The sequence below is a fragment of the Artemia franciscana genome, chromosome 2 (assembly GCF_032884065.1).
Source record: "Artemia franciscana chromosome 2, ASM3288406v1, whole genome shotgun sequence".
NCBI classification, from domain to species: domain Eukaryota; kingdom Metazoa; phylum Arthropoda; class Branchiopoda; order Anostraca; family Artemiidae; genus Artemia; species Artemia franciscana.
This window is the reverse complement of record NC_088864.1, coordinates 28279995-28292299: the sequence shown is the minus strand read 5'-3', so window position 1 is coordinate 28292299 and position 12305 is coordinate 28279995. Positions and strand designations below refer to the sequence as shown.

General features: G+C 36.4%; 1 protein-coding gene across 19 annotated transcripts in view; it reads right to left on the bottom strand.

Moving 5' to 3' along the window:
- LOC136039633 (protocadherin Fat 2-like) overlaps nucleotides 1-12305 on the bottom strand; it is a 264014-nt gene that overhangs the window by 187376 nt on the left and 64333 nt on the right. For all 19 annotated transcript variants that reach the window (XM_065723534.1, XM_065723540.1, XM_065723553.1 and 16 more), the window contains exon 5: nucleotides 6698-6759. In XM_065723534.1, the coding sequence (XP_065579606.1) occupies nucleotides 6698-6759 (62 nt within the window). The remainder of the gene's footprint in view (nucleotides 1-6697; nucleotides 6760-12305) is intronic.

The following is a 12305-nucleotide window of genomic DNA, read 5'->3' as shown; positions in this document are numbered from 1 at the left end:
ACGAAAAGGAGAGGTCTTCAGCGGAGACATCCTCGGGAATGAAACGAATTATACCATAGAACGAAGGACTAGAGACTTTGACAGCACCAGGCTTATCTTCTCTTGCTAGGGCAGATGCAAGTGCCTGAGCTGCTTTCTTATCGCTCATCACAATGCGCCATTCACTTTTTCTTGGTTTCAAATCTACAATATGAGAGCAAGAATCACCAGACTTACTTTCCAAAAAATTCTTACGTGAGGCAGGGTTCTCAAGTTCTGCTGGAGGATGCTTTAAAACGACAGCATAGGTGGGCTTTGTTAGGGGAAGGGTCGGGCTTAAGGGTCGCACTGGGGGTCAGGTTTCAAGCACGCTCAGAAGCAACATAACTTTGAAAAGTCACACATAGCTCGTTGACTTTTTTCATGAGGGTGGCGGTTACTTCACCGGAGAGTATAGGGATCTCATCGGGTTCTAAAATTGCGAAACGAGGGAGGGAGACGTGTTTTTCGTCACAGCTTCTTAAAACTCAGATCAAGTCCAGGAAATTGTCCTGATGATTCTGGTTTTCGGTCACGCGTGAGGGAATACTGGCAAGATACCTTAATAGTTTCATGGTCTAAAATATAGCTTCCGGCTTGAAGAATTGTCCCACTTTCTGCGCTATTTCTTCGGAGCTGTTTCCATCTTTGTTAACCCAGTAAACAAAGTTCAGCGCAGGGTTCCATAAAACCTGCTCGCTTGCCATTCTGTCATCGAGTAAAATCCAGGTAAATAACTTCTAACAAAATGGGAAGTGCGGGACCTGGTACACCTATCCTGGAGTAATATCCAGGTAAATAACTTCTAAAAAAAATTGGGAAGTGTGGGACCCGGTACACTTACCATCAGCAATTTAAGCACAAAAGTACCGCCAGTACTTGGGCTCTTCTGTTCCGTCCCCGCTCTCTTCTTCAGAGTTAGAGAACTCAACGATTTTGAATTTTTTCCGCCAAAATAGGTTGTTATGGCAACACTGCTGGCTGATTAGATATTGTTGTCCGAAAATTAATAATTATTTAAATGCTTAGGAACAAATGCTGGAGAGAAAATTGTTGATAAAATACTGATTCTTCGAAAGCTAAAGGCGAAAGTTTAACATTACCGAAGACTTTACCGAAAGATCGAGGTTTAAAATTTCCGGGTACACACAAAATCGTTAGATCTGAATCAGAAGGGGTTGTTGAAGCAGCCAAAAACGTGAAAGACCAAAGAAAATACAATAAGAAGTGGTTAAAGAACCTAAAAAGCGTAGAAGACCCAGAAAAGTTGCTGAAGCTGATATTTTACAATTCATATAATGATCTCTTCCAAAATGGGGAACGTCGGAAAGAATAAAAAATCACATGACACCCTTGACAAACATTGATATATTGAATGAGTTATGTCATATTCCTTATTTCTCGAGGTGTTTTTCTCGAGATAACTTACTAAGTAAAATAAAAAATAATCTTGTGTAGTCCAATATGACTGTATGGGATCGCTTGGGACACATTTGACTTGCTATTTCAGTGATCCCAAGTATTCATTTGTACAATTTTATGATTTTTTTGGAATTAAACCTGGAAATGAAATAGTCAACAACTTAAAGACTTCAAAGGAGCAAATTGCCTATCATTCTAATCAAGTCCAAAATTTGAACGATACGAATTGTGGTCATTTGTGTGTTGATTAAATAAAAAGAACATTTATGGGGATGGATCCACAGAATTGTTTTTAAAGTTTATTTTCAAATATAAATGGAAGAAGAATTCGAAAAGAGAATATTTGTTTATCTTAGAAGTTTAAATATTATGAAAATGTTAGCTTCCTAATATCCAAATTTATATTTTGTGCATCAGGTTTATCTGCTTTTGCTATTTCACAATTTGCTTCAATAAGTCTTGGTAAGTTCTCATTAAAATACTGAAGAATATCTAAGAATAGCAGAGAGAAAGGCTGAATATAAAAATGCTCATTCGTTTTGTTTAGAATTGCTTGCTAGGTATATATCAAGTGAATTGGCTCAAGAAGAAATAATTAAACGAGAAAATGAATTACGCAAAGCATTACAGTTTTTTCCTTGTAAAAAATATATGAAACAATTAAAATCAAATGGTTATAAATATTGCATGGAGTTTGTTAAGTGCAAGACATAAATAAAATCCTTCTTAGTTTCCAACCCATCTTCATAATACACTTTTCCTTAGTAAAAAAAAATCATATAAAATAAAACCTTTGTAAAAATAACTTTTGTATTTCAATTAGCCTACTAGTAATATTGTCTCCTGATCCAAGCAGAAAATTTTCTCGGAATCAAAAACACAGTGACGTCACAGGTTCTATTTCAATAAATAATAATTGTCTCGTAACTTTTGATGGGCTTAGTTAAACTTAATAAATTATACATATTCAGAATCGTAATTAAAAGAAAATACGTTGGATGTGTATATTGAAAAATATATCATCCTGACCAGACAAAAAGAATGATGGGAAAATAAATTAAGCTAGTTTCTTTTCACAGTTTGAACAAAGATGGCGTTTTTAGCATGCTTCTCTGCAAAAGAAAAACTTTTTTTGTATAGCCATACACGCGACGTGTTACTCATATGCCATCTAAGTAAATAAAGCGTCATTACCTAAAGGTTCTTTTTAAACAGTTGAAAATTCTTTTCAAATGAATACTTGTTAAACCAGCTTCAGAAATACAGCTCTATTAAACAAATCCGAAACGATTGCGTACAGATTTCTGACACATGTTTGGATTTCTTCCGATGACTCTTTGTCATTTTTCAGTTGTGTTTCAGTTGACATATAGAATCACTTAAAAATTTTCCGGCTACTGCGCTTGAACCCGTAGCTTTCAAGCTCCGGGCTCAAGCGCGTTAGTCAGTTGCCCTACGGAGGATTGTCTAGACTTATATATTAATTTGATGGCAATAAAAAAATTATGGCTTAGAAAAATTTATCTAATAAAGTGATCACCTAATAAATGGAGAAACTTTTAAGCGAAATTTAAATGGAAAAACAAATATAATCGAACTATTAGGAAAGAATATTTGGACATTGGGATGAAATACACGATTACAGGAATAAAATGTGTTACAACTAAATATGGAAATGAACTCATTGTTACTATTGATTTTGAACGTGAAATGGTTAATCTATATGCACCTAAGCGTTTTGACTCTAAAACAGCTGATCTTGAAAAGAAACTTGAAAAATTAGATAAAGGTATGATTTTAAATATTTTTGAAAGAAAAAATAAAGATAAATAAATTATTTAGATATTGATATGGAACTATTCAGTAAATATTAAATTAATACATTTTATTGGTAGTACATGAAAAATGGAATAGAATTAAACCCTTATTTCAAAAATTAATCAAGTTCTCATTTTACAAGAACTGTTACGATCTTAAGACTCAGGATGGGAAATTACAATAAAATTTTAATTTAAAATGGTGTGCGAATTCAATTGAAAAGGAGATAAATTGATGGAGTGATCTAGAACATGTATTCATAATGTGAAAAGTATAAAGATGATACCAAATTTGATTTCAAAAGACCCATTTTCATGTTGAATGTAGGGATAGAAAATTGTAAAAATGTGCAATAATTGATATTAAAATGATGTAAGATGGACTTAAAATGATGTAAATTGAACGGATGAGTTAGGTAGGGCAGAAAATATGTTTACTACACTACTATTGGATCCGTTTGGGAGAAAAAGGGCGTAAGGGCGAAGGATGCTGGTTGCCTTCCGATCACTTTTTACACATAAAAGAGAGCTAGAATTTCCAAATTCCAATGAAATGAACGAACACCAAAGTTTATACGACCACACTTTTCATAAAAACCATATTACCCCAGGGCATAGCTTCCAACCCTTGCCCTCGGAATCTGGGGGTCGCACCAACTCTGAAGGCATTATTATAGAGCCTTTAGACTGTTTTGAACAGAATAGCTATCTCAAAATTTGAATCGGATATATTTAAGGAAAAGAGGGAGTGGTGGAGGGCTAGTTGCCCTCTGATCACTATTGACTCTTAACAGTGAACTAGAACTTTCAATTTCCAATCATGTCAGTCTCTTTCAAAGTTTATAGGACATCCCCTTCCATATGAACCTTATTTTCCCCTGGGCATAGCTTACAACCCTTGCCCTTTGGGTTCTGGTGGATTGTGTAACTCTGAAGGAATTTTTGAACGATTTTTGGATTATTTTTAACAAGAAGGATCTGTCAAAACTTTTATCAGATACATTTGGAGAAAAGAGGGCAAGGGGGGCTAGCTCCCATCACATTTGGCTCTTAAAAATAAACTAAAATTTTCAAGTTCTACTTAAATAAGCCTCCTCCAAATTTTTTTGGGATCTTTTCAATAAAAATATGATTTGCCAATGAGGCATAACTTACAGCCTCTACCATCGGGCTTTGGGTTTTTTTCAACCTCGAAGAAATTCTTATATGGTTTTGGGGTTATTTTGAACAAAATGGCTATCTCATAATTTCGATCATATACATTTTGGGAAAAGAGAACGGGTGGGGTCTAGTTGTCTTCTGGTCACTTTTGACTCTTAAAAAGAAGCTAAAACTTTCAATTTCGAATAAAAATAACTTCTTCCAAAGTCTATGTAACCACCTTTCACATAAATTTTCATATGATCCTGAGGACTAACTTCCAAACCTTGCCCTCGGGCTCTGGGGATTGTGTCAACCTCAAACGCGTTGTATTATAATCCTAGGTTTATATTGAACAAAGCAGCTATCTCAAAAGTTCGATCAGATACATATGGGGAAAAGAAGACGGGAGCTTATGCGTCCTCTGGTCATTTTTGAATCTTAAAAATAAATTAAAATTTCGATTTCGAATCAAATTAGCCTCCTCCAAAGTTTATGTGACCCCTCTTTATATATAATCTGATATGACACTTAGGACTAGCTTACAACCCTTTCCCCAGGCTCTGTGGATTGTATCAACCCGGAAGGCATTATTTTATGATCCTTGAACTATTTTGAACAAAGTCACAATCAGAAGTTAGATCGGATGCATTTGGGGAAAAGACGAGGTGGGAAACTAGTTACCCTAAGGTGACTTTTGAATTTTAAAAAAAGAACTTGACGTTACCAATCAAATGAGCCCTTTTTCCAAGTCTATACGCCCATCCCTTCCACAAAACTTTATACTCACCACGGCATAACTATCAACACCTTCCCCCTCTGGGGAGGTTTTGTCAATCCCAGAGTTTTGCTATATGATCCTTGGTCTGTTTTGAACGAATTTGCTATCTAAAAAATCGACGGGATGCACAGAGGGCATGGAGAGGGGGACTAGTTCCCTTCCAATCACTTTTGACCCTTAAAAGGGAGCTAAAACTTATAAATGACAATTAAATTAACCCCCTAGGAAATTTATATGACTCGCCCTTCCATACCAACCTTATATGTACCCGGGGCATAACTTACAACACTTGACTCCTGGCTCTGGTGGTTGTTTCAACCCTGGAATTTTCGCTATATCATCTTTGAAATATTTTGAAAAAAATAGCTATCTCAAAATTTTGATTGGATACATTGGGAGAAAAGAGGGCGTGGGAGCCCTGTCAAAAAGGGCATTAGAACTTCCAATTTTCAATCGAATCAATCCCAACCGATGTTTGTACGACCACACCTTCGATATTAACGGCCTCTCGGAAAAAATAATAATAATAAAGCATTGAAGCCGAAATTAAATTAAGCAGAAATTAAATTAAAAAAAAAACAAGTTGTTTCAACTGAAAATAAGAAGCTACATAAAAACTTAAAATGAACAGAATTTATTTTGTATATGAGGATGGTTGTTCCCTCCTCAGTACATCGCTTCTTAAGCAGCAGTATGGCTTTTGTCCCAGTTTCTTAATAACAACTCTTGAAACAAACGGGCTATTTAATTTTAGAGGTACAGATCCATATTCCAATCACTTTGAATGTTCGTTCTGGAACGAAGAAAATCTGCAATGCTTTTCAATTCCTGTAAGATGATTTCTGTGATATGATGATGAACACAATTTAGTTAATAATTAATTCAATTTTGAGGAAAAAAAATCAAGTTAAACATATTGAAGTTTAAGGATTGTTTTATTGGGCTATAACTATATTTTCAACATCGCAAATTCTTTGGCACATATATTTCTTTGTAAAACAGAACAAAAAAGGAAACAACTAAAGATTATTGATAAGTACCAAAACACAAATTCAGTAGTTTGGTAACGTAATACACAACGTATTGACATGTTGATGCCAAGTTTAGCAATCGCAGAGGCTGATCGCGTGGAATCAAATAAAACTTTGATTTTGAGATTGTCAATACTTTCTACTTACCAATTGCCATATTCCGAAAATTCCCAACCTACACCTTTTGGCAAATACTGTATAATTAAACCTTTTTTGTGAAAATTTTTTGGTGAAACATTAAGCATAAAAAGCATCAAAAGTAAAAACAAGGTGATATAACGTCTTCTATATATTTTAGATTATTACCAAAGCTAAAAGCAATGTCAAGAATAATAAGCTAATCAGCAAGAAAGCCAATGAAATTTCCTTTTCACTTGAAATATCTGTTGAAACATACCCTCTATAGTTCTGTGAACACAAAGCTAGGAAAATTTCCTATGCAAAACTTTTTTAGAATCAAAAAATGAAAAGATGAGAAAAGAACTTACCTGCTGCCATCTAAATTGAACCTTGGTGAGTTGTTGTTGGCATCTTGTAAAACGAAAAGCACCTAAAAAATAGCAAAAAGTTAGGCAATGTTGTAGCTGGTTTTAATTAGCTACTTTAGTCGCAGTAAGTTTGAGATCTTACAAGTAGAAAAGTTGGCAAAATATATACATTTATTTTTACGGTTCTTGCTATTTCTATTTAGGACAGTTATATGGTTAGTACCAGGAGACTAGAGCTTCGCTCGGTCTCCGGCACAAGACAGGTTCTATATATATAATTCTCACTGTCACTTGGCTTCTAACCGTAGATTAATGTAAACTCCTTTTTCGATCTTTCTCCCCAGTAGTTATTTTTGCATTAATTACGTTATTACATGATGCAGTAACAACCAGACTTGTTCCATTTCAAATATTCTCTGAAACGTCTAATTTACGCATTAGTATATTTATCTTTTTGATTTTTCGTTTTAAGTTATTGTCCGGCAGATCGGCAAATCTAATTCAATTAAAAATTATGGCAGAAACTCAAATCCTCCTTTCTGTTTATCCTTCACACGATCATAACTTTCATAGCATGTTTATTCTCCTGGGTGGCAATTGACAATCTCAACATTAATTTTACTTACTTCTCTGATTAGCGACGCGTTCAGATAACGCGTTCCTTTATTCTTATGTATCGGGATGTATCAGAATGAAGGGGGAGGCGCTTGTACCAAATCTTAACCTATTATGGGATACCAACTCCATGTTGAAGACACCTTAATAAGGTACGATGGCAGGTGGAACCCTTCCACTTCTATTGATTCATGGCAACGGATATATAGGCTTTGTCACGCTGACCACAGGGCAAAGCATCTTTTACCTGGTTATGATTTAATATAAAAACAAGCATCGAACCAAACACCCCTTTTGTAGATGACTTCAACCACGTCCACTGACCATCCAAACAGACCTATTTACGGTAGCCCATTGCAATGTACGTGGTTTCAGATAGGAGTTTGTACAGTTCCTATATTTTGTGAACTTGGTCACACCACATATCATGTGCATCACTGAGGCCAGTCCCAACCATAAAATACGCAGCAGTGAGGTTGCTATTCAGGGATAGACGCTCCTCAGGCAAAATAGTGATCATTTTGACGATGGTAAATACGGAGGAGAAGGTGTTGCTTTTTATCCATAGATCCATATACCAAATTCATGCCAAAATATACCAGATTCAATAGGCAAAGAATTTCTGTGGGTTAGGGTGACCCTCCCAAATAAGTCCATGATTGTTGGTACCGATTAAAACCCTCCCACCTGCCATATTACCACCTACCTTGAAGTCTTCCTCAAATTCATTCGGGGCAAGTAGGCTAAGTCTGCCATTATCCTCCATGGAAACTTCAATGTCTATCATAGTGTGTGGTTTTGCAGAAACAATAATGATAAGGAGGGTTCGGTCTATTATGATCTAACTCTCTCTTACGGGCTGGAAAAACTTGTCGGTTTCAACACTTATCACGACCCAAACTGATCACATTGTCTTGACCTCTTCCTTAAAAATCAGCCTGACTTCTTTAAGGTGGTAGACCCTAATGCCTTTAGAAGTGACCACGCTGCCGTAATTGGACGTGGAAGCTTTCGAATTCCGCCTCCGGTAAAGCATGAGCAAACAATCTGGCAATACAATGGAGGTGATTGGGATGGTTTGAGAAACACTTTTCGTTCTCAGCAGTGGAGAGTCTTCCTCTTTGAAGGCCCAGAGAAAACTTCAAAGAAGTACCAGCAAGCCATAGTTGACTGTTAAAAGGCATATTCCTTTAAAGCGGATCCAGGTGTCCAGGAAGGACAAACCTTGGTTCAACTCCCAGTGTAAGAGGGCTTTCCAAGCAAAGCATAAAGCTACTTTCAAAGTAGACACAAAAGCTACTTTCAAAGAGCGAAGAGGCTAAATTTGCATTTATCAACACGCGCAAAGATGCAGTTCATGCGATTCGACTGTCCCAGATTAGGTTTAAGGAGAGAGTCACCACCAAGCATCAACATGCTTCGACAAAGAGTTGGTGGAAAATCGTCAAGGAGGCTTTAATGTCGTCCAAGCGTGCTTCAATTCCTCCTCTACAGATTAACAGGATCATGGTACAAGATCCAGAAGCAAAGGCTAGAACTCTTGCTAAGGCTTTTGCCAAATCCTTGAATCTAGAAGACAATGGTAGTGAAGTTTCAAATTTCTCCGACCTAACCAATACTGTTACCAATAATTTGTAACCAATGATGCCTAGTGACACTTCATCAGGAGTGGATCAAAGTTCTGGCAATGGGGTACGAAATTAAGCTTTTGTCATCATCATTAATAATTTATTTATCACCCATACGATACATAAAGTAAATATGGAGGAGTAAGGATAATACTATTACTACTACTACTACTACTACTACTACTACTACCACTACTAACAACTCACCACAACACCAAGGCGCCTGAGGTCAACACAGCCACGCATGCTCCTCCTCCATCCCAATCTATTCAAAGCTTCCATCTTTACACCCTCCCAAAAAGTTCCCATATCCTTTAAATCTGTCTTTATGACATCCTCCTACCCCAAACGAAGATGACCTGCTTTTTGTTTAGCTCTAGACGGTTTGGCAAAAAGGACGATGTTCGACAATCTGTCATCGATCATCCGCAGAATGTGCCCTAACCATCTCAAACTTTCTTTCACAATAGCCCTAGAAATCAGGACTGAACCACAATTTTCGTACAGCCTACTGTTTGAAATACGATCAGTCAGCCGGGTATACAGAACAATCCGTAGGCAATTTCTCTAGAAAATATCTAGTAAATCTTCAACCGCTTTTCGGAGCACCCATGCTTCAGAGCCATATTTGATCACTTTCATCACGGTACCTTCCAATATTCTAATCTTTAGGCAACACGTCTGTGGGTGTGAAGGGGTCGTCATCCGCAAAGAAAAAATTACTGGGTCTTTAAACTAAGCTGAATTTCTTTCAAATTTTGATTGGATGTATTTTGGGAATGATGGGCTTGTGATGATTTTTTTGTTCCTCCATTCACTTTCGATTCTCGAAAAAGGCACTAGAATTTCTAAATTCCAGTCAAATGAGGCCCATCCAAAGTTTATAAGACCACCAGTTCAGTAAGAACCTCAAATCCCCCATGGCGTAAATTATAATCCTTGCCCCTGGGCTTTGGGGGGTTGTGTCCATCCTGGAGGCATTGTTGTATGTTCTTTGGATTATGGTGAACAAAATAGCTATATCACAATTTCAATTGAATGTGATTGGGGAAAACAGGGCTTCGCGGGGGAAGGGGGGCTTCCTGCCCTTCATCGTTTTTCGCCCATAAAGGGAACTATAAATTTGCCTTTTCAATCAAATGAGCATCCTCTAAGGTTTATAAGACCACTCCTTCCATAAGAACGTTATTGCCCCCAGGCCCTAACATAAAACCCTTGCCCCCAGACTCAGGAGGGTTTTGTCAACCCCGAAGGCCTTTTTATGTGATCTTTCAACTTTTTTCTAAACAAAATGGCTATGTCAAACTTTCTATCAGATGGATTTGGGGGAAAGGGGGGCTGTTACACTCCAATCACTTTAACTTTTAAAACGGACACTAGAACTTATGATTTCTAATTCAATGAGCCCCCTCCAAAGAATATACAACCACCCCTTCGATAAACTATAAGTTATATCCCAGGGCATAACTTATGACCTTTTCCTTTAGGTCTTGGCTAGAGAGCGAGTTGATTTTATCATAGGCAGCGCAATAGCGCTAGCTTAGTAAAGAGTGATGTTGCCACAATGTATTATTTATACTTTTTTGTCTTAGACAAGGGCATTACGTATCGAAGGAGTTTCCGTAGAAAATTATAAAAGGGCTCATTCGATTGGAAATTGAAAAGGCTAGTGGTCTTTTTAATAGTCAAAAGCAATTGGAGGGCAACTAATCCTCCTGCCACGCCCACCCTTTTCCCAAACACGTCCAATCAAAATTTTGAGACAACCATTTTTTTCAACGTAGGTGAAAGGTCTGATCATTATGTTTTTGAGGATGACAACCACCCCCACTCCCACCCTTCAGGGCTAAGATCGTGAATTATGCCCTGGGATAGATTTGGTTTTTAAAGAAAGCGTTGTCGTAGAAATCTTAAAAAGGGCTCATTTGACTGGAAATTGAGAGGGGTAGTGCCCCTTTTGATAGTAGAAAATAATTGGAGGGCGAATGCCCCTAACATTCATCATTTCTCCCAACACTTCCGATCACAATTTTGATATAGCAATTTTATTCAATGTAGTGGAAAAGTCTGAAAAGTTTGTCTTTGAAGATGACCCCTCCCCTCCCCCTAAAAAAGGGTCCCCTCTCCTGTCCTTGTCCCCTAAGGACAAGTGTTTTAATTTATGCCCTTGGGATATAAAAGGTTTTGTAGAAAGCTTTGTCGTAGGAACGTCTAAAAGGGCTCATTTGATTGAAAATTGAGAGGGGTAGCTCTACTTTTGATAGTTGAAAGTAATTGGAGGGCGAATGCCCCCAAACCCATCATTTCTCCAAACACTTCGAATCATATATATATATATATATATATATATATATATATATATATATATATATATATATATATACATATATATATATATATATATATATATATATATATATATATATATATATATATATATATATATATATATATATATATATATATATATATATATATATATATATATATATATATATATATATATATATATATATATATATATATATATATATATATATATATATATATATATATATATATATATATATATATATATATATATATATATATATATATATATATATATATATATAGCGATTCTGTTCTATGTAGTTGCAAATTCTTGAAATTATGTCTTTGAAGATTACAACCCCCCTTCCCCTCCAAAGCCATCAGGAAAGGTTGTAAGTTATGCCCTTGGGGTGTTTAAGGTTTTTATAGAAAGCGTTGTCGTAAAGACTTCAAAAAGGGCTCATTCAATTGGAAATTGAGAGGACTAGAGCCTTTTTATTAGTCAAAAGTGATCGGAGGGCAAATGCTCCACCCCGCTCCCATTATTTCTTGAAACACTTGCAATCAAAGTATTGAGATAGCCAAAAGTTTGATCATAAGCCAAATTTGATCAAAATTTTGAGTTAGCCAATATCAATAAACTATATCTTTGAGGATGAAAAATTTCCAGCGGCCCTCAGGGCAAGTGTTGTAAGTTAAGCCCAAGGGCAATATAAGGTTTTTATAGACATCGTGGTCATATGAACTTCGGTGGGGGCTCATTGGATTGGCAATCAGAAGCTATTGAGCCTTTTTTAAGAATTAAAGTAATCTGAGGGCAGCAGCCCCCACCCCCGAACAGACACACTTACAAACACGTCGTGTTTTCCCGAGATGCATTTAATAGATATTTTGAGACATGCCGTTTATACAAAATAGTCCAAAGACAGTACTACAAGGTTTTTGAGGATGATATAAACCACCAGAGCCTACGGGCGAGGGTTGTAAATTATAGGTTCTTATAGAGGGGTGGTTGTATAGACTTTAGAGGTGCCTCATTTGGTTGAAATTGG